Source organism: Tachyglossus aculeatus, chromosome X1 (assembly GCF_015852505.1).
Source record: "Tachyglossus aculeatus isolate mTacAcu1 chromosome X1, mTacAcu1.pri, whole genome shotgun sequence".
NCBI classification, from domain to species: Eukaryota; Metazoa; Chordata; class Mammalia; order Monotremata; family Tachyglossidae; genus Tachyglossus; species Tachyglossus aculeatus.
Window position 1 is genome coordinate 87630823 of NC_052101.1, and position 21677 is coordinate 87652499.

Consider the following 21677-nt stretch of genomic DNA (forward strand, 5'->3'; position numbering starts at 1 on the left):
TGGCGACGGGACAAAGCTTTGAGCGCGAGCTGTCGGGCCCCCGAGCCACTCGGGCCAGAGCTGGCGGCGGAGGCGGTAAGGCGAGCGGGCTCCTCGGGAGCCACTGAAACTTTCTCTTCGCTTTCAGGGCTTTCAGGGCTAGGACTCGGGGGCAACCCACTGTTGGGTAGGGACTGTCTCTATGAGTTGCCAACTTGGACTTCCCAAGCGCTCAGTACAGTGCTCTGCACACAGTAAGCGCTCAATATATACGATTGATTAAGGTGGTGTGTGTGGTGGCCTTCCCGGCTAAGCCCCACTTTTCCTCATCGCCCACTCCCCTTTAGACTGTGAGCCCACTGTTGGGTAGGGACTGTCTCTATAAGTTGCCAACTTGGACTTCCCAAGCGCTTAGTACAGTGCTCTGCACACAGTAAGCGCTCAATAAATACGATTGATTGATTAAGGTGGTGTGTGTAGTGGGCTTCCCGCCTAAGCCCCACTTTTCCTCATCTCCCACTCCCTTTTAGACTGTGAGCCCACTGCTGGGTAGGGACTGTATAAGTTGCCAACTTGTACTTCCCAAGCGCTCAGTACAGTGCTCTGCACACAGTAAGCGCTCAATAAATACGATTGATGATGATGATGATGACTGCCTCCATATGTTGCCAACTTGTACTTCCCAAGCGCTTAGTACAGTGCTCTGCACACAGTAAGCGCTCAATAAATACGATTGATTGATTGATTCCCAAGCGCTTAGTACAGTGCTCTGCACACAGTAAGCGCTCAATAAATACAAGTGATTGATTGATTCCCAAGCGCTTAGTACAGTGCTCTGCACACAGCAAGCGCGCAATAAATACGATTGATTGATTTTGCGTCGCCCTGACTTGCTCCCTTGGCCCTTCCCCCCTCCCTGCCCCACAGCACGTGTGTCCATAACTGTCATTTTATTTATGGATAATAATGATGAGGATGATGATGTTGGTATTTGTTAAGCGCTTACTATGTGCCAAACACTCTAAACGCTGGGGTGGGATACAAGGTAATCGGGCTGTCACACTCTTCATCCCCCTTTCACAACTGAGGTAACTGAGGCCCAGAGAAGTGAAGTGACTTGCCCAAAGTCACACAGCTGACAAGTGGCAGAGCCGGGATTGGAACCCACGACCTCTGACTCCCAAGCCCAAGTTCTTTCCAAGCTGCTTCTCTCCCTTTGCTCTTCCCCCCCCACTCCCAGACCCAAAGCACTTATATACATATCTGACATTTTATTTATCCCTTTGTTCTTCCCCGCTCCCAGCCCCAAAGCCCTTATGTACATATCTGTAACTTTATTTACTTGTACTGATGTCTGTCTCCTGCACTCTAGACTGTGAGCTCGTTGAGGGCAGAGAATGGCACTATTTATGGACGTATTGTTCTTTCCCAAGCGCTTACTACAGTGCTCTGCACACAGTAAGTGCTCAATAAATAAGATTGAATGAATACATTGCACCTTAGCACTCCCTACCCACCCTGCTTCATTTATTTCGCCCCCTACCCTCTGCATATAATAATGATAATAATAATGGCATTTATTAAGCACTTACTATGTGCAAAGCACTGTTCTAAGCGCTGGGGAGGTTACAAGGTGACCAGGTTGTCCCATGGGGGGCCTCACAGTTTTAATCCCCATTTTACAGATGAGGTAACTGAGGCCCAGAGAAGCAAAGTGACTTGCCCAAAGTCACACAGATGACAATTGGCAGAGCCGGGATTTGAACCCATGACCTCTGACTCCAAAGCCCGTGCTCTTTCAACTGAGCCACGCTGCTTCTCTATGTGAAGCATTTCTTCACATAGAGAATATCTATGTGAGATATCTTCTCACATAGAGAATATCTTCTCTATTCTCTTTGGCCGGCATATGCCCGGCCAAAGCCGTTGGGTAGGAACTGTCTTTATACGTTGCCGATTTGTACTTCTCAAGAGCTTAGTACAGTGCTCTGCACACAGTAAGCGCTAAATAAATACAGTTGAATGAATGAATGCTGTCTTGGTGGTATCAGAGGTACTGAAGTTATGAGTAAGCTCTCAAAAATGTCTTTGAAAATGTGAGGATGAATATGCATTTACTGTTCTGGAAGTAATTGTTCTCTTTATATATATATATATATATATATAAAGATATAGTGACTTGCATATGCAGCATATATATATGTAAACCTATACATATAGGTTTAGGTAGCCTAGTGGCTGAATGGTGCAATAAAAATGGACCCAATACCAAAATGTGACGAAGGAAAACAAACCCACAGTGCAACCTTGGATGTGGAAACCGAAAAGTCACCCAAGAAGTATGGAACTGAGACTGCAAAAACAAACAATGAAGGTAGGTTCCATAGTGGGGAAAGTTGACTGAGTAATTTCACCTGTGGGATCCATTACCTAACATCCCTCCCTACCTCCCCCATAAGAAAGCCACTGCTAAATTTAATTTAATTTACTAAACTTACTAAATCTTTTGACTGATAGGAGTTTCGCTGTCCATCTTCTTCCCTGTCCTCCCCCAACTTTCCTATCACTGTAGACGGCACCACCATCCTTCCTGTCTCACAAGCCTTGGCATTATTCTTGACGCCGATCTCTCATTCAACCCACATATTCAATCCATAACTAAATCCTGTTGATTCCACCTTCACATTGCTAAAATCCATTCTTTCCTCTCCATCCAAACTGCTACCACATTAATCCAATCATTTATAATAATAATGGTATTTGTACCCCACCTTGATTACTATAGTAATAATAATAATGGTATCTGTACCCCGCCTTGATTACTGTAATAATAATAATGGTATTTGTTAAGCGCTTACTATGTGCCAGGCACTGTACTAAGTGCTGGGGAGGGATACAAAGCAAATCGGATTGGACACAGCCCCTGTCCCACATGGGGCTCACAGTCTCAATCCTCATTTTACAGATGAGGTAACTGAGTTTACAGCAGACAAGTAGTGGAGCTGGGATTAGAACCCATGACCTTTCAACTCCCAGGCCCATGCTGTAATCCATTATGCCATGCTGCTTCTATTCAGCCTCCTTGCTGACTTTCCTGCCTCCTGTTTCTCCCCACTCCAGTCCATATTTCACTCTGCTGCCTGAATCATTTTCCTACAAAAACACTGAGTCCATGTTTCCCCACTCCTCAAGAAACTCCAGTGGTTGCCATCCACCTCCACATCAAATAGAAACTCCTCACCATTGGCTTTAAAGCACACCATCACCTTGCCCCCTCCTACCTCACCTTTCTACTCTCCTACTATAACCCAGCCTGCACACTTTGCTCCTCTAATGCTAATCTTCTCACTGTACCTCAATCGTGTCTATCTTGGAACACTCTCCCTCCTTATATTCATTCATCCAATCGTATTTATTGAGCGCTTACTGTGTGCAGAGCACTGTACTAAGTGCTTGGGAAGTACAATTCAGCAACAAATAGAGACAATCCCTGCCCACAAAGGGTTCACAGTCTAGAAGTGGGGGAGACAGACAGCAAAACAGGTAAAGAGGCATCAGTAGCGTCACTACAAATAAATAGAATTATAGATATAGTCACATCATTAATAAAATAAATAGTATAATATGTACAGATAGACACAAGCACTGTGGGGCAGGGAAGGGGGTAGGGCGGGGGGGCGATGGGGAGGGGAGGAGGAGCAGAGGAAAAGGGGGGCTCAGTCTGGGGCCTTAGATGGGAAACGCTGTACCATGATGTGTCTGATTATCAATAATAATACTACTAATAATAATGTTGGTATTTGTTAAGCACTTACTATGTGCCAAGCACTGGGCTAAAGGCTGGGGTAGATACAAGGTCATCAGGTTGTCCCAACAGACAATTACTCTCTCCCCCGTCAAAACCTTATTGAAGGCACATCTCCTCCAAGAGGCCTTCCCTGACTAAGTCCTCCTTTCCTCTTCTCCCTCTCCCTTCTGCGTCACCCTGACTTGCTCCATTCATTCATCCCCCACTCCCAGACCCACAGAACTTATATACATATCTGTAGTTCATTTATATTAATGTCTATCTCTCCCTCTAGATTGTAAGGTCATTTAAGCAGGGAATGTGTCTGTTTGTGGTTATATTGTACTCTCTCAAGTGCTTAGTACAGTGCTCTGCATACAGTAAGTGCTCAATAAATACGATTGAATGAACGGTGTAAATGAGCATCACATTAATTTGAGCAGTGAAATAGCCTAACTGGGAGGCAGCAGAAGGGAAAAGTAAAGAAAGCCATACTGAGATTGTGGCAAATATGGCCCTCTTCACACTCTCTTCACAGTCTCAGGGAGGCAGTCATGCAGCCTCTGTTACTGGTCAGGAAAGCTCCCAGCTCCCATCCCATTTCATGAGAGGAAGACAAGAAATCGATAGCCCAACCCATTGTAAAAATGGCACTAGAAATGCCAAAAAGGGGGTGGATCCCTTCTCCCTTCCCTAGCATAAAGCTGGTAGAGGCATGGGAGAAGGTACTTGAGAAGGAGGCCAACTTTGGAGCTGTCCCATAAATAACAATAATTACGGTAATTGGTATGCCCTCTACTATGTGCCGAACACTGTACTAAGTTCTGGGGTGGATATAAAATATATGTGGTTCAAGTCCCATTGTTGGAGTACATTGGGCCTTGTGACATAGGAAGGCAAAAGCAAAAACACCGGGCAATGCCAAACAGCACAGCACAACAAGGGACAGCCTTTATGAGGTCACTGGGGGGGGGCAAAGGTGGGTGTCCACATTGGCTTTTTAAGTCACACATACACCCAGAGGGGAATTTCACAGTCAATGACATCTTCAAGTACGAAAGACAAGTATACACACATTAGCCCTAGGGAACACAGATAGCCTCTTGCCACATTCTCCCTTAAAATCCAAGACAAAAGGAAAAGAATGCATTTGCTGTATTTCTTTTAGGTCTAGTGTTTATTTTTCTGGCCATTATTTTAGGTTTACTGTTTATTTTTGTGGCCCTGACCTATTTATTTTAGGCCCGAGTTGTTATTTTAGAGGGCTGTTTTAATCCTAGTTTTGAGATATTTTTTTCCAGAATAGATCGAGAGGCTGGTATGAACAATGTACTGAATCCCAAGTACCCATTAAAAGTAGAATATAGAATCTAATTTCCTTTTAAATGGGCACACTTTACCTTTGTTTCTGCCAAACATTATTTTAGGTCTAATAGTTTTAAACCCAAAATAGTAATTTTAAAGTATACTTTAATGGTAAGTTTCACAACAAGAAGCTGAAGAGTTATCAAATTTAGACTTCATTCAGGACTCTTCAAGGATCCCTTATTCACCCACTCAATATTCAACCACTCCCCAGTGATTACTTGTAACTACTGTTGGATGGAGGACAAGTATTTTTCTGAATATAGATTTTATTCTCAACTAAACTTCAGTATGCAGTGTCCAGTAACTCCCAAATTGTCCTCCTCAGGGAGCTGAAGCAAAATAAACATTCACAAGCATAAAATGCACATTTGTTCCATACTTTATGGCCCTTACAATCTGAATTTCACCCAGCTATATCACTCCCCTCTTTCAAAGCCTTCTAAAAAGTCATCTCCATTATGAGGTACTTGAGGTTATTAATGAGATGATTAATTGCCTTGATTAATTTCCCCACACACACACCCCAATCCTGCCATTCTCTCAGCCCTGTGGCATTCAAATATCTCTTTTTGAACTTAATCTGTTTCTTATTCATTTAATGTATTACTTGTGCCTTGCATTTTGAACCTGTTCTCATGTTATTTTAAGAAGCTAGCTGCATTGCCAACCAAGATGTAATTCCAGAAACAGAGAATAAAGTCAAAGAGAACACCGAAGTACAAGTAATTATGGCAAGGAAACCACCCGGTTCAGTTGTTCAAACAGGTATGCAGTGGGAGGAATAGACTGTTGATCAGAGTACCTGTCTTCCTGGTACAGTACCTCTTACCCTATTGATGGTATGATGGAAATTTGGTGTCATACACATGGACTGCAGGAGAAAGGATGTGTAATGGGAGCTTCTTGCCCATTCTAGGTAACCAGAGGCAGTGTGGTCTAATGGAAACAGCATGGGCCCAGACGTCAGGAGTCTAGATTTTAATCCTAGCCTGCTCTGTGACCTTGGACAAGTCACTTAGCCTCCTCTGTATAAAGGAAAAGAATGCATTTGCTGTATTGCTTTTACGTCTAGTGTTTATTTTTGTGGCCATTATTTTAGGTTTACTGTTTATTTTTGTGGCCATGACCTATTTATTTTAGGCCCGAGGTGTTATTTTAGAGGGCTGTTTTAATCCTAGTTTTGAGATATTTTTTTCCAGAGTAGATCGAGAGGCTGGTATGAGCAATGTACTGAATCCCAAGTACCCATTAAAAGTAGAATATAGAATCTAATTTCCTTTTAAATGGGCACACTTTACCTTTGTTTCTGCCAAACATTATTTTAGGTCTAATAGTTTTAAACCCAAAATAGTAATTTTAAAATATACTTTAATGGTAAGTTTCACAACAAGAAGCTGAAGAGTTATCAATTTTAGACTTCATTCAGGACTCTTCAAGGATCCCTTATTCACCCACTCAATCTTCAATCACTCCCCAGTGATTACTTGTAACTACTGTTGGATGGAGGACAAGTATTTTTCTGAATATAGATTTTATTCTCAACTAAACTTCAGTATACAGTGTCCAGTAACTCCCAAATTGTCCTCCTCAGGGAGCTGAAGCAAAATAAACATTCACATGCATAAAATGCACATTTGTTCCGTACTTTATGGCTCTTACAATCTGAATTTCACCCAGCTATATCACTCCCCTCTTTCAAAGCCTTCTAAAAAGTCATCTCCATTATGAGGTACTTGAGGTTATTAATGAGATGATTAATTGCCTTGATTAATTTCCCCCCACACACACCCCAATCCTGCCATTCTCTCAGCCCTGAGGCATTCAAATATCTCTTTTTGAACTTAATCTGTTTCTTATTCATTTAATGTATTGTGCCTTGCATTTTGAACCTGTTCTCACGTTATTTTAAGAAGCTAGCTGCTTTGCCAACCAAGACGTAATTCCAGAAACAGAGAATAAAGTCAAAGAGAGCACCGAAGTACAAGTAATTATGGCAAAGAAACCACCCGGTTCATTTGTTCAAACAGGTATGCAGTGGGAGGAATAGATTGTTGATCAGAGTACCTATCTTCCTGGTACAGTACCTCTTACCCTATTGATGGTAGGATGGAAATTTGGTGTCATACACATGGACTGCAGGAGAAAGGATGTGTAATGGGAGCTTCTTGCCCATTCTAGGTAACCAGAGACAGTGTGGTCTAATTGAAAAAGCTTGGGCCCAGAAATCAGGAGTCTAGATTTTAATCCTAGCCTGCTCTGTGACCTTGGACAAGTCACTTAGCCTCCTCTGTATAATGGAGCTAAGATACTTGCTCTTCCTCCTCAGATTGGCAGCCCTGTTGGGGACAATAGTCCTTGACACATAGTAAGCAAAAAATAATAGTAACAGTAAAAGAGAGAGAGAAGAATGGTGGCCGGGGGCGGGGAGAGAGAAAGAAAGCAGTTGGAGGGGAGGGGGGCAGAGAGGAGTAATTCACCTGGCCACAAATGTTACCGCCCTGGCCATCACTCTAATCGAACTGACCATTTCTGAGAGAAATACATTTTTCAAAAACTTCTTCAGGACCAAATATCTGATTGCCTTGTATCTACCCAGCCTTTACTACAATCCTTGGAACGTAGTAAGTGCATAACAAATAACATTATTATTATTATTTTTGTTATTAGTGGTAGTAATAACTACAGTAATATATAGTACTATATAATGATAATGTATATTATTGCTTTTATTATTATAAATAATAATTATAGTTATAATAGTTAGTTATAATATAACTGTAGTTATAATAATGACAACTACATAAAGGGTCACCTTAGGTGGGATGGGGCATTGCCAGGGAGAAGAAAAAAAGAAGAAGGGGGAAAATGGGGCAAACGGAAGAAAGGGGCATAAAGGCAAAGGAGAAAGTGTGGGACAGAGAGTGAAGGGCAGCAGAGTGGAAAAGCCCTCTCCTGCTTCCTCAGTTGCTGCTTCCTCCACGGCCCTGGTTGAGCAAGTTCTTTCTTGGGGCCAACACCACTACTTCTGCCTGAGATCATCATCATCATCATCAATCGTGTTTATTGAGTGCTTACTGTGTGCAGAGCACTGTACTAAGCGCTTGGGAAGTACAAGTTGGTAACATATAGAGACAGTCCCTACCCAGCAGTGGGCTCACAGTCTAAAAGGGGGAGATGTGGAAACCACCATGCTAGCCCTGGGTAAACTGACCTGTGTTGACTTCTAACACCCCTGGGTCTGCGGGGATGGCTCTGGCGGTTACAATCCCTGGCAAGTTTCAGGCCCACAGATCCAGAACTTACATAGCCCCAGGCCCGTGGATCTGCTGGGCCACCCTGCCCTGTTTTTGTCTTTTTTGTGGTATTTGTTAAGCACTTACTATATGCCAGGCACTGTACTAAGTGCTGGGATAGAGACAAGCTAATCAGGTTGGACACTCCCTGTCCCGCGTAGGGCTCGCAGTCTTCCTCTCCATTTTATAGATGAGGTAACTGAAGAACAGAGAAGTTAAGTGACTTGCCCAAAGCCACACAGCAGGCAAGTGGCGGAGCTGGGATTAGAACCCAGGTCCTTCTGAATCCCAGGCCCATGCTCTATCCACTAGGCCATGCTGCTTCTCCCTGTCTTCCCTCACAGCCCCTTTCCTCTCTCCACGATGGCAATAATGGAGTCTTTTAGACTGTGAGCCCACTGCTGGGTAGGGACTGTCTCTATATGTTGCCAACTTGTACTTCCCAAGCGCTTAGTACAGTGCTCTGCACACAGTAAGCGCTCAATAAATACGATTGATGATGATGATGATGATAATAATGATTGTGGTATGTGTTAAACCCTGTCTATGTGCCACGTAGTGTACTAAGCACTGGGGTATACAAGATAATCGGGTCCCACATGGGGCTCACAGGCTAAGTAGAAAGGATAACAGATATCGAATCCCCATTTTGCAAATGAAGTGAAGCACAGAAAAGTTAAGTGACTTGCCCAAGTGATGGAGCTGGTATTGGCTCAGATGGGCACCCCTCGGTCAGCCATTTTTTTCTTTAGGTTTTATGGGAACTAAATGGTATTTATTACTCTATTTTACTTGTACATATCTATTCTATTTATTTTATTTTGTTAGTATGTTTGGTTTTGTTCTCTGTCTCCCCTTTTAGACTGTGAGCCCACTGTTGGGTAGGGACTGTCTTTATATGTTGCCAACTTGTACTTCCCAAGCGCTTAGTACAGTGCTCTGCACACAGTAAGCGCTCAATAAATACGATTGATTGATTGATTGATTCTGAAGAACCTAAAGCAAGGTGGGACAGACCTTGTAATTTCAGGTCTGTCCTGTCTAACTCAGAATATCTAGTTACCTTAACCTAGCTACAAGGAGTAGCAGAAACAATTTTATATTTATGTAATTTAGCTTTCTGTCTCCCTTGAACTGAAAATACTTCCACTGAATTAAAAAAAAAATCCAAAACTATATTCTAAATGTCCTTTTTCTAAAAGTACAGACATTCTACTTGATTAGATGTGGAGAAAGTTTCCGGTGTACGTATCTTGCCCTCATTTCAATATTTTCTTGTTTTTTCTTCCACTTTAAAATGTAAAGGACTGGCCACTTCAGTGAAGTCCAAGAATCCTATGTCTGAAAGTTGGTCCTTAAGTGAGCAGAAGTACAGGGGCGCTTACCACCCAAAAATGTATGCACCAAAGAAAAGCAACGACAGTGAGCAGAGGAGAACCACCCCTAGGTAACTGCTTTATGAATGCCTATATTTTCTTTTAAATTTAAATGTAGCCCAGAGAGGTTAGAGCCAGGGGCTGTGGAAACTATGCAGATCCCCAGAAGGGGACGGGAAGGAGGGGTGACTTTTCTGCCTCTTGATTGCAGTGTTAAGGCATGTTACAGAATTTTTGGAAAGTCTCTTGCAAATAGCAATATAAATGCAACAATAGCAGTAATGTTGGGGAAAGCTTTAAAAGCCACAATGCAGGAAGAATTTAAACACTGCCTGTCATTGAGGTAACTGGTTGCCAATCAATCAATCAGTGCTATTTACTGAGCACTTACTGTGTGCAGAGCACTGTATGAAGTGCTTGGGAAAATATAATACAGTTGAGTTGGTAGACACGATCCCTGCCCACAAGGAGTTTACAGTCTTGAGGGGGAGCCGGATTATTGAAATGAGAGATCAGCAAGGTAAGAGAGGAGCGGGAGAGCTAATTGAGTGCCCTAAAGCTTTTGGAAAGGAATTTTTGTTTGATGCAGGGTTGGATGGGCAAGCCCTGGAGGCTCTTGAGGAGTGGGGAAAGCTGAACTGAATGCTTTTTTAGAAAAATGATCTGGGCAGGAGAGTAAAGTATGGACAGGAGGCTAGGGGTCAGTGAGAAGGCTGATGAGGGACTCCTCTCGGGATATGATAAGTGTGGAATCAGCGAAGTAGCAGTTTGGACGGAGAGGAAAGGGTGAATTCTAGAGATGTTGTGGAGGTAGAACTGACAGGATTAATTTGGGAATATGTCTTTGAGCTTACATTGTTGAAAATAATTTAATTGTTCACACTTTCTCAATATTTCAGAATGACAAAAGAGTTCTTGCGAAAACTTTGCAGAGAACATCAACTGTTTATGACACCATCGCTGAATGATAACCTTTACTTACACTATAAAGGTAAGGCTCACAGATACAGTATGGAGGAACTACTCATTCCAGGATAGGTGTCTACCAACTTTGTTGTATTGTACTCTCCCAAGCACTTAGTACAGTGCTCTGCACACAGCGCTCAATAAATATGATTGATTAATTGGTTGATATTATGCCAGCAAGACTCTCTCAGGGTGTTGAATTACCCTTTCAGATTTTCTGGAGGGGAATTTCACTTCTCTTTGGGAGATGAAGGCTGAAAGATGAAGGCGTAAAGTGAAGATTTGACTTTAAGCGACCACCCCTCCCCCTTTTAAATGTATTCTCCCCCTGAATTAGATGGAAAGATGAAATTGAGTGAATTTTTCTCAGGCACGTGAAAATTTTGATGCATTCCTATCTGAACTATGCATATCTAGCATACTTAGTTATTTGAAATAAATTTGGGGTACCTGGCTGCTAAATACCATTATTATTATTATCATCCAGTAGATCGAAACCTTTACGGTGGTCATTCTATAGCTGGATAAAAGCATAGGTGAAAGCATGGCAGAACTAGGTGTCATTACAAGTCATCATTCCTCAAAGTGAGGTCTGCTAATCTTTGACCACACCACTGTTGCCACCCCTCATGAAGACTTTGACTGGCCACAGGAAGGTTTCCCCCTCCCCTCTCAATCCGTTCCCCATAGGTGAGTCCCTCAATCCCCCTCGAGGGAGTCTTGCCTCGGTTCTCAGGCTGAAAAGTTGAAGAACCACTTCTGGAAGTGATGTGACCCCAATGTTGATGAGATTAGAAAGGCAGAGGGGTATAGAGACCCACATGAGAAAAGGCCTGGGCTTGGCTTTGGCTGAGGCCTGGTCTCTTTCAAGCAATCAGTCATATTTATTGAGCGCTTACTGTGTGCAGAGAGCTGTATAAGCACTTGGGAAAGTACAAAATAACAGTCGGTAGATACGTTCCCTGCCCACAACCTTCACTCTGCTCTCTCTCCATTTCTGATGTCTGTGGATTGGTGTGTGTGTATGCGTGTGTGTGTTTGTGGGGGATGGCAGGCCAGGGGAAAGCGTGTCTGATACGGCAGCAATGGTGCTGATGTACCCGCAAGGTATATTACCTGTGCATTTGTCCCTGTAAACAGACGCTCCTCTACCTGGAAGTAAGATTGACACCCCGGGTGGCCCCCAGCCCCTCGGGCCTTGTAGGGGGTTGGACAGTGTCTGGGACCAGAGGTGAGGTTCAACTTTCAGGGGGCCAGTCTAACCAGCTTGCAACGACTAGAGTGCTTTATTGGCGTAGTTCGGTGATGGCATTATATAGACATTACAGTCCGTACCGCTCTTCTCCTCCAAGTTGAATAAGGTTACGAGCAGCTGAAGTAGTCCTTGCATTTTGTAGCCGTTTTCTTGCTTCAGATGATAAATATAACCGTATTTGCATGGAGAAACTCGGTCCAGGGTACCGTATCTGTGTATAGCTACTGACCCTTGCTCGTGGATTCTGGATCAGTGACTTTTTGCAGAAGTGCCCAGTATTAGGCTAGAGTTAAGCGAAACACGGTTGGGATTACCTACAAGTTGGTAGCTGCACACGTCCTCTTTGTGGTGTTTTTGTGCCCTTGCACCCTTCCTTCCTGGTCTGAAGGGTGCTGAATTGCATCTTTACCTTCCATGAAGAGCATTTTGTAGCCAGGAAGAGTATTGACAAAGGCCAGAAGGGCCAAACTTCTCCACCATGGTTGTCATTGAGCCAAAAGCCTTGATCTATGAAAGGAAGGTGTGGCACGCATCTTAGCTCACCAAATATCAGTGACCCCATTCGACCTCCTGGACAACCACCTTTCTCACTCCCTGACTTTGGAATGGAATTATGATGAGGGACATATTTTTGCTTCCTTTATTTTATTTTTAATTCTTCGAATTCTGTGCACTACGTAGAACTCTTTTTTTTCCCCACGTTGGCCTTCTGCATTGCTTTGATGTTTCTTGCTCTCTTGAATGCTACTTTTAAGTTTATTTCCCTCCCCCTATTCCCACTGTTTGTTCTCTCTAGGTTTTGAGTATATCGAGAATCTAGAAGAGTATACAGGGTTACGGTGCTTGTGGTTGGAGTGTAATGGAATACGGAAAATAAGTAATTTGGATGCTCAAATTGAATTGCGTTGCCTTTACCTGCAGTTAAATTTAATTCAAAAGATTGAGAACCTTGGTCACCTAAAAAGATTGGATTCACTGAATCTCAGCAACAATATCATCAAAACCATTGAAAATCTGTGTAAGAATGTTATGTGTGCTACATTTTTTCAATGTACCATCTTTCTGGTCTTTCTCTCATGGCTACTGGACCTCAACCATTTGTGGACCAGAAAAGAACCTATGTATTAATTGTTTAATTCTCTTGTCATTGTCTTTCAGCTTGCCTTCCAGCTCTAAATTCATTGCAGATTGCTCATAATGATATTGAAACCATAGAAGACATTCAACACCTCAAGGAATGTCATAGCATTAGTGTTCTTGACCTTTCGTACAACAAGCTGAGTGATCCTAACATCTTATCCGTCCTGGCATCCATGCCAGATCTGGTAATAAAGCCAAGTATTTCATTTGATATGTTAACTGCAGTATATTTAAAATGCTAAATCTCTTTTACCAATCCTCCAATAGTTCTAGAAGATATATATCTGTCATACAAGCTGTCAGATTTTACAAAAATGTGTCTGGAAATGGAAAACCTTGGGTTAATGTGGCTCAGCAGATAAAGTGTATTTCTCCACATGTTGCTTTTGCTCTTGTCTAGAATTTCCTAAATTAGAAGAGGGGTAAATACAGTCCCAGAGATGTGGGAGGCGATGGGGAGACATACAAGAGCTGTTACGGAAAGATACAATCAATCATATTTATCGAGCACTTACTGTGTGCAGGGCATTGTACTAAGTGCTTGGGAGAGTTCAGTGTAACAGAGTTGGTGGAAACATTCCCTGCCCACAATGAGCTTCCAGTCCAGAGATACAAATACAAGGGAAGCAGCGTGGCCTAGTGGATAGAACACAGCCTGGGAGTCAAAAGACCTGGGTTCTAATCCCAGTTTCACCACTTGTCTGCTGTGTGACCATGGGCAAGTCAGTTAACTTCTCTGGGCCTCAGTTACCTCACCTGTAAAATGGGGATTAAGATTGTGAGCCCCATGTGGGACGTGGCCTGTGTCCAACCTGATTACCTTGTATCTACCTTGGCACTTAGTACAGTGCCTGGCACACAGTAAACACTTAAGAAATACCATTAAAAAAAGGAGCTTCTCTCTTTCTCCTCGCTGAGGCTGAATTAGTCGCAAGAGGATCAAGAAGACTCAGAAGGAGTGGCACCCAAGACAAGTGGGAAACTTCAGTCTTTCTATATCTAGGAAATTTTAGCCATAGAGTCAAGTTAGTTGGGAAAAGAGAAACAATGTCTCTCAGCATGGGGCAGCGGGGTGAAAAAATGTCAGGGAATCCGTGTGGATCTTTATGATACCTGTGACATTGCTCTGCACATAGTAAGTGCTCAATAAATGCAGTCGACTGACAGCTCATTTGTTAGCTAGTTCAGATTAGAGGAATTTGCTGGTCTTGATTTTTTTTTTTTCACAATTCAGTGCAAGCTGTCTAAAAAGTATTAGGTTGAGATCAGGCTGAATCTTTTTTCCATAAGGTAACATCCTAGTCAGTCAGTCATATTTATTGAGTGCTTATTGTGTCTAGTGTGTGTCTCCCGCCAGGCCAAGCAGGAAACACCAACCTGCCTGGGCTCTCCTTAATAGAGCTGGAAGTGGAAAAGCCCAAATTGTAGCCATAGAATGACACACATGTGTTGCTATTAAGATGCCCACAGCAGATGTGAGGTTTTATTTTATTTTGTTAGTATGTTTGGTTTTGTACTCTGTCTCCCCCTTTTAGACTGTGAGTCCACTGTTGGGTAGGGACTGTCGCTATATGTTGCCAACTTGTACTTCCCAAGTGCTCTGCACACAGTAAGCGCTCAATAAATACGATTGATTGATTCGAAACTCACCACCATTGTAAACTTGGCACTATTAGGCTTGCTCCATAGAGAGTTAGGTGAAAAGCAACATTTTCTATGAAAATTATGTTGAAAAAAATATTGATCTTTGTAGACTTGGTCAGTGCATGAATCAGACATTAGATTGATTTCAGAAGACCAGCTGGGAATTAACACTCATAACAATTGTTATCATTTTCTTTTGTGTCTTTGTTGCCTTCTCATTAGCTTATAATCTCTTAAGAGATGGGGACTGGATCATCTGGGGTAAATTTTTGTATACAGCTGACAACATATGACCACTTTATAGTAACTGATTATCAAATGTGGTTCAAAATCATTGAAGGAAATAAAAAAATGATAGTTGTGGAATAAACAAGTATTGTCCAGTGGTTGCTTTGGAAGCAGGAATCCAAGATCAGGTCTATAGAGCCAAACCAAAGTGGGGGTTTGTTCAGATGTCCTAATAATTCCGGCAGAAAAAATGCACTTTTGTATCTATTATCTGGCATTAAAGTTTTTATGCAAATGTGTTTCATTCATTTATTGATTGCACAGTAGAGGAAAAGCGTTTTCATATAAATGTTATTTCTGATACTTTCTTGATTATACTTTTTTTGTTCATAGCGGGTACTGAATCTCATGGGAAATTCTGTGGTGAAGAAAATTACTAATTATAGAAGAACCGTTACCATCTGCTTAAAAGAGCTTACATACCTCGATGATAGACCCATCTTCCCCAAAGACAGGTAAGGAGCAGGAAGGCTTTCAGCTCAAATTTGAATAATTAAGCCACCAAATGCTGATTTTTGACTAATGATATTTTCATATTTTCTTAGATGGACTACATCTCAGCCTAGACTTGATTTTCTCTATAAGCCTTACTATTGTATTTTTTTGATAGTTGCCTTCACTTAAATATTAACATTCAGAGCTTTGTTTTTCCTCTGTTACCAAAGAGGTCCTATGCATCATAGTGTAGTCTTCAATTAATTCAGCAATAGTCTTTGAAAAGAAAAAAAAGGACAGTTAACTTTGAGAGGAGAGACGCAACTTAGGACAAACTCCTGTTGCAAGTAACTGGTGTAAATACTCAATCTTCAGTTGAGCTAGATAAAGGCTGATTTTTTCCTCTTTCACACTCCTTTTCCTCACACTTTTGCTCTTCCTTTTCCTTTACTCTCTTCTTGTAAACCTGTCCAACACTCTCTCCCTGCCAACCCATCTATCAAAGAGGCCTTCCCCAAGTCCTCACTTCGTCTTTTCCCTCTCCCTTCTGCATAGCCCTTGCCCTTGAATTTGCACCTTTTATTCATTCATTCCTTCATTCGTATTTATTGAGCACTTACTGTGTGCAGAGCACTGTACTAAGCACTTAGCATGGCTCGATGGAAAGAGCCCGGGCTTGGGAGTCAGAGGTCATGGGTTCTAATCCTAGCTCCGCCACTTGTCAGCTGTGTGACTTTGGGCAAGTCACTTCTCTTGCCTCAGTGACCTCATCTGTAAAATGGGGATTAAGACTGTGAGCCCCACGTGGGATAACCTGATTACCTTGTATCCTCCCCAGGGCTTAGAACAGTGCTTTGCACAGAGTAAGTGCTTAAAAAGCCATTATTATTATTATTATTATTACAATTTGGCAACAGTTAGAGACAATCCCTGCCCAACAACTCCCAGTCTAGACGTGGGTTAGGGGGAGACAGACAACCAAACAAAACAAGAAGACAAGCCTCAACACCATCAACATGGATCAACAGAATTATAGATTCACTCATTCATCCAATCGTACTTATATTGTGCTCACAATACAGTCCCACAACACTTAGGTGCATCTGCATAATTTATTTTAATGTCTGTCTCCCCGTATAGATTGTAAGCTCATTATAGGCAGGGAACATGTCTACCAACTCGGTTTTCTTGTACTCTCCCAAGTGCTTAGTACAGCGCTCTGCACGCAGTAAACATTCAAGAAATGTGATTGATTGATTGATGGTATCTGTTAAGCCCCCACCGTGTGCAAAGCACTGTTCTAAGCTAGAGGTCAATTATACGAACCCTGGCCTGAAGGACAGACCCAGAATAAACTACCAATTGGAGGAAAAGAAGGGTGGAAAGCTAGATAGAAGAATGAATACTTAAACTGTAGAATATGCCACTTGATAGGCATGAAGGGCTAAGGGTGGCTAGGAGTGCCTACATGCTGAGAGAATATTTGGGAGGAAGTGGAAACAGCGGGTGTGTACAACCCCTTTGGGAACTTTGGACCAGATTGAGAGCAAGGAGTTGGGGTGATAGTTCATTCATTCATTCATTCAATTGTATTTATTGAGCGCTTACTGTGTGCAGAGCACTGTACTAAGCGCTTGGGAAGTACAAGTTGGCAACATATAGAGACGGCCCCTACCCAACAACAGGCTCACAGTCTAGAAGGGGGAGACAGACAACAAAACAAAACGTGGACAGGTGTCAAGTCTTCAGAACAAATAGAATTAAAGCTAAATGTACATCATTAACAAAATAAATAGAATAGTAAATACATACAAGTAAAATAAATAGAGTGATAAATCTGTACAAACATATATACAGGTGCTGTGGGGAGGGGAAGGAGGTAGGGCCAGGGGTGGGGAGGAGAAGAGGAAAAAGGGGGCTCAGTCTAGTTAGAGGGTGCGGGGGATCCAGGCCCAAGAAAGGTCCAGGAGCCCAGAAACAAGGAGAGCAGCAGTAGAAGGAAAAGGTACAAACTCCAAATAATGCTCCCACTGCCAATATAATGACTGCTATGGCCAGAATCCTCATTTCAGGGTCTGTGCCCCAAATGAGAAAGAGAATCCTCTTTCACATCCTCCACTTGAAGTTGGAATAGGCAGGTAGGAGAGAAAGAACCTTAACTGAGTTCAACAGTGGGGAGAGGGAAGAGAGAGAGAGAGAGAGAGAGAAAGAAAGAGAGCTGTAATTGAGCCTAAAGTTCAGAGGAATAGGAAAGGGAGGCTCCAAATCAATGAATCAGTGTTATTCATTTAGTGCTTACTGGGCGCAGAACACTGTACTAAGCGCTTGGGAGAGTATAATAAAATAGAGTTGGTAGACACATTCCCTGCCCACAATGAATTTACAGTCTAGATCTAGGAAAATAGAAAAGGGGCCTGCAAAAAATGGATGGGGCGGTCTTAGTAAAGGACTTTACAAGCAGATAGAGCTTAATAAATATTACTACTAAGGAGGCAGGAAGGTCGTGAACTAATTTGGAGTGGGGGATAGATACAAATGATCGAGTGGAGAGGGAAACATTATATTGTATTCTGCCAAGCACTTAGTGTTCTGCATACAGTAAGCACTCAATAAATACCACTGATGATGATAGCAATCCAACAATATTTCATCAAGGTCTGGAAATTTTTGGGGAATTTTTTTTTCCAAAATCCCATCCAGATGAAAGGAGATGAATCTCTCTTAGGTAGCTGTAACTCCTAGCCTCACAGTCAAAGGAAATCAGTCAATCACTGGTATTTATTGAGTGCTTTCTGTGTGTAGAGCATGGTACTAAGTGCTTGGGAGAGTATAATACAACAGGTGGTAGACATGTTTCCTACCCACAAGGAGCTTACAGTCTAGAGGAAAGTGAGAAAACCATGTATGTATCTCTATATGTTGCCAACTTGTACTTCCCAAGCGCTTAGTGCAGTGCTCTGCACACAGTAAGCGCTCAATGAATACGATTGATTGATTGATTACCTCCTTCCCTTCCCCACAGCACCTGTATATATGCATATATGTTTGTACATATTTATTACTCTATTTATTTATTTAACTTGTACATATCTATTCTATTTATTTTATTTTGTTAATATGTTTGGTTTTGTTCTCTGTCTCCCCCTTCTAGACTGTGAGCCCACTGTTGGGTAGGGACTGTCTCTATGTGTTGCCAGCTTGTGCTTCCCAAGCGCTTAGTACAGTGCTGTGCACACAGTAAGCACTCAATAAATATGATTGATTGATGTATTTATCTGTACCTTCAATTATTTTCTTTAGCACCCTGATGTGTCTGTACTGCTACTCTTGTTCTTTCTCTGGCTTTCACGTTCTATAAGTGTTGCCTGTCAACCCTATCAAATTTTAAGTTCCTTAAGAGCAGGGATGCTGTTTCTTGCTACTGTTTTACTCTCCCAAGCACTTAGTATAGTGTTCTGCAACCAGGAAGCACTCAATCAAGACCATCGATCGATTGGTTGGTGTAAATTAGTTGGAAAAGCCTTGCTGGAGGAGGTGGGATTTTTAGGAAGACTTTAAAGATGGGGAGAGCTTTGCTCTGGCAGATTTGGCAGATTTGGCAGATCAGCACTTAGAACAGTGCTTTGCACATAGTAAGCACTTAATAAATGCCATCATTTTTATTATTATTTGGCGGGGGAAGGTGTTCCAGGCTGTGGGTCTAACATATTCTGGCATAACACTGATCCACCAATTGGTTCAAGTAGATTCAGGGCAGGAAGAAATGGTTGAAATGGCTGTATGCATGCATAGTACGTCGGTTAAGGTATGATGCTGCTGTGTTTACCGGCCTCTGCCTCAGGACTTTCTGTTTCTTTGGGGTTTTGCCACCTTACAGTATTTTGAGGAAAATGATAATTAGTGGCAAAGGGCTGGAAAAACATTTTGCTAAAAGTGGGAGTAACAATAATACAGGACTTTGTACACACACACACACACACACACAAAAAAAAAAAAATCAGTCATGATGGTATCTTCAAGCCACCTATCTAGCCCATTAATTCCCATTGAATCGAGGGTACTATCAATTAATCAGTCAATCAGTGGTATTTATTGTGTGCATACTGGACGCAGAGCATTATACTAAGCACTTGGAGCAGCACGCATGGCCTAATGGAAAGAGCATGGGCCTGGGAGAGGACTTGGGTTCTAATCCTCATTCTGCCACATGTCTGCTGTGTGACCTTGGACAAGTCGCTTAACTTCTTTGTGCCTCATTTTCCTCATTTGCGGAGTATATAAATGATTTGACAGTCATCTTATAGTATGAATGCTTATCTGCTTTAAGATTTTGAACAGTGTATTCAAACAAATCAAGTAATGGTTACATAATGTCTTCAGAGCCGGGACTCGTGAGCATTTTTTTAGGTGAAAGACGACCGGGTGATCACATTTGGGAGTAGACAAGAGTGAGTGGGAGACTGTGTGATTCTTGATATTGCTGCTGTTGATGCCTGTCTACTTGTTTTGTTTTGTCGTCTGCCTCCCCCCTTCTAGACTGTGAGCCCATTGTTGGGTAGGGATTGTCTCTGTTGCCAGATGGTACTTTGCAAGCACTTAGTACAGTGCTCTGCACAAAATAAGTGCTCAATAAATACAATTGAATGAATGAATGAATAAAATGGGGATTCGGTACCTGTTCTCCCTCCCACTTAAACTGTGAGCCCTGTGGGGGACAGGGACGGTGTCTGACCTGATTATCTTGTAACTTCCCAAGTGCTTGGAACAGTGTTTGACGCAGGAAGTGCTGAACAGATACCACAATTATTATTATTACTCTTACTAGAGAGGGTACAATTCAGTTGAAGGCAGACCTGATCTCTGCCTTCAAGGAACATACAGTCTGATGGGATTTTCGACACGATTTTCCCCATACATTATACAATGTTCTTTAAGAACACAACCCTCGTGTGATAGAACTAGTGATTTTCTTTCAGCTAACAGATGTTCAGGCCTCTCCTTACCTAGCAGCAGGAATATTGGAGTAATTTTGATTCCTTTTCTCTTCAGAGCCTGTGCAGAAGCCTGGGCTAGAGGGGGCTATCAGGCTGAAAAGGAAGAAAAACTGAAATGGGAAACGAAAGAAAAGAGGAAGATCGAGGAGAGCGTTCAAGCTTTAGCTTCAATAAAGCAAAAAGCTGAAGAAAGGAAAAAAAAATTGAGAGAGCAAGGTATACTATATTATTGGAATGAAAAATTTCAGGAAAATTCTTGTTAGAGTTATGCTGCTATTTGGCTCAATTCCTGTAAAAACGCAGGGCTTCTCTTTTCCTGTAAGAATGCACAGGAATGGAATTTTGGTAGCTCTGACAATGGAGGAAGTGAAAAATACGTCATGGGTGCTCAGTAAATGTCAAAAGTCACAACCTGGAGAGCTGCCTCTAGCCTGGCAAAGATAAGGGAAATGTTTTATAGGTTTAAAGGTCTCTTCTGCTGTTTCCTACCACAAAGGCAGAGGTTCATTCGCACCCTCCCACTTCCCCGGCAGGTCTCCAGACCTAGTCTCATTTTAAAAGAATCTTACTATCTCTACCCGCTCCCAACCTCTGGTTCCAACTATCCACTCTTGGCACTCCACTCATGCCCCAGAGGAAACATAACTGGCAGGGAAGAGAGAGTGTGAGTGGTGCTGGGCAAACACTAGCTAGCCCTAGAATCCATTCCTCCACGTAAGTTCTCGGTTCTGAAGTCACAGACAGAGGCTCATCCATCGATCTCTAAGGGAGACTCCATCAAATCATCAGTCTCCCACATCCAGGCTTGAACCTGAACCACGGCGTAAGAATTCTCATTATAAGGTGCCTGCTGAAATACCACACATGGATGCATTTTGAAAATGTTATATGCTTGCACCGTGCTTTTTTTCTACCAAAAAAAAAACCCCAAATCCCAGAACTGAAACTCCCGGGAGTAGATTTTATTTAACTTTAACAAAGTAATAGCAAAGGTCATGAATCTGCCATGTGGCTCTCTTGCTTTATTTTTTAATGATCTTCTATTTCCCAGATAAGTGGGGCCAGCTATCTAATTTAGATTGAAGGCACCCAAAGGAATCATCCCTGTCCCTAATTCCTAAATATCACTTATAGCTTTCTTGCCCTAGAAAT

The 21677-nt window shown here is 42.3% G+C and overlaps 1 protein-coding gene across 8 annotated transcripts in view; it reads left to right on the forward strand.

Moving 5' to 3' along the window:
* The first annotated feature begins 6 nt into the window (after positions 1 to 6).
* Positions 7 to 21677, forward strand: part of DNAAF1 (dynein axonemal assembly factor 1) — a 28639-nt gene continuing 6968 nt past the window's right edge. The window contains exons 1-10 of one of the 8 annotated variants that reach the window (XM_038739993.1): positions 7 to 75; positions 2200 to 2353; positions 5783 to 5899; positions 7045 to 7161; positions 9733 to 9874; positions 10703 to 10794; positions 12821 to 13042; positions 13183 to 13349; positions 15430 to 15551; positions 20581 to 20741. In XM_038739993.1, coding sequence (XP_038595921.1) covers positions 2236 to 2353; positions 5783 to 5899; positions 7045 to 7161; positions 9733 to 9874; positions 10703 to 10794; positions 12821 to 13042; positions 13183 to 13349; positions 15430 to 15551; positions 20581 to 20741 — 1258 coding nt within the window. In that variant the 5' untranslated portion in view covers positions 7 to 75; positions 2200 to 2235. The remainder of the gene's footprint in view (positions 76 to 2199; positions 2354 to 5782; positions 5900 to 7044; positions 7162 to 9732; positions 9875 to 10702; positions 10795 to 12820; positions 13043 to 13182; positions 13350 to 15429; positions 15552 to 20580; positions 20742 to 21677) is intronic. The other 7 variants (XM_038739994.1, XM_038739995.1, XM_038739996.1 and 4 more) reach the window with 7 other exon arrangements.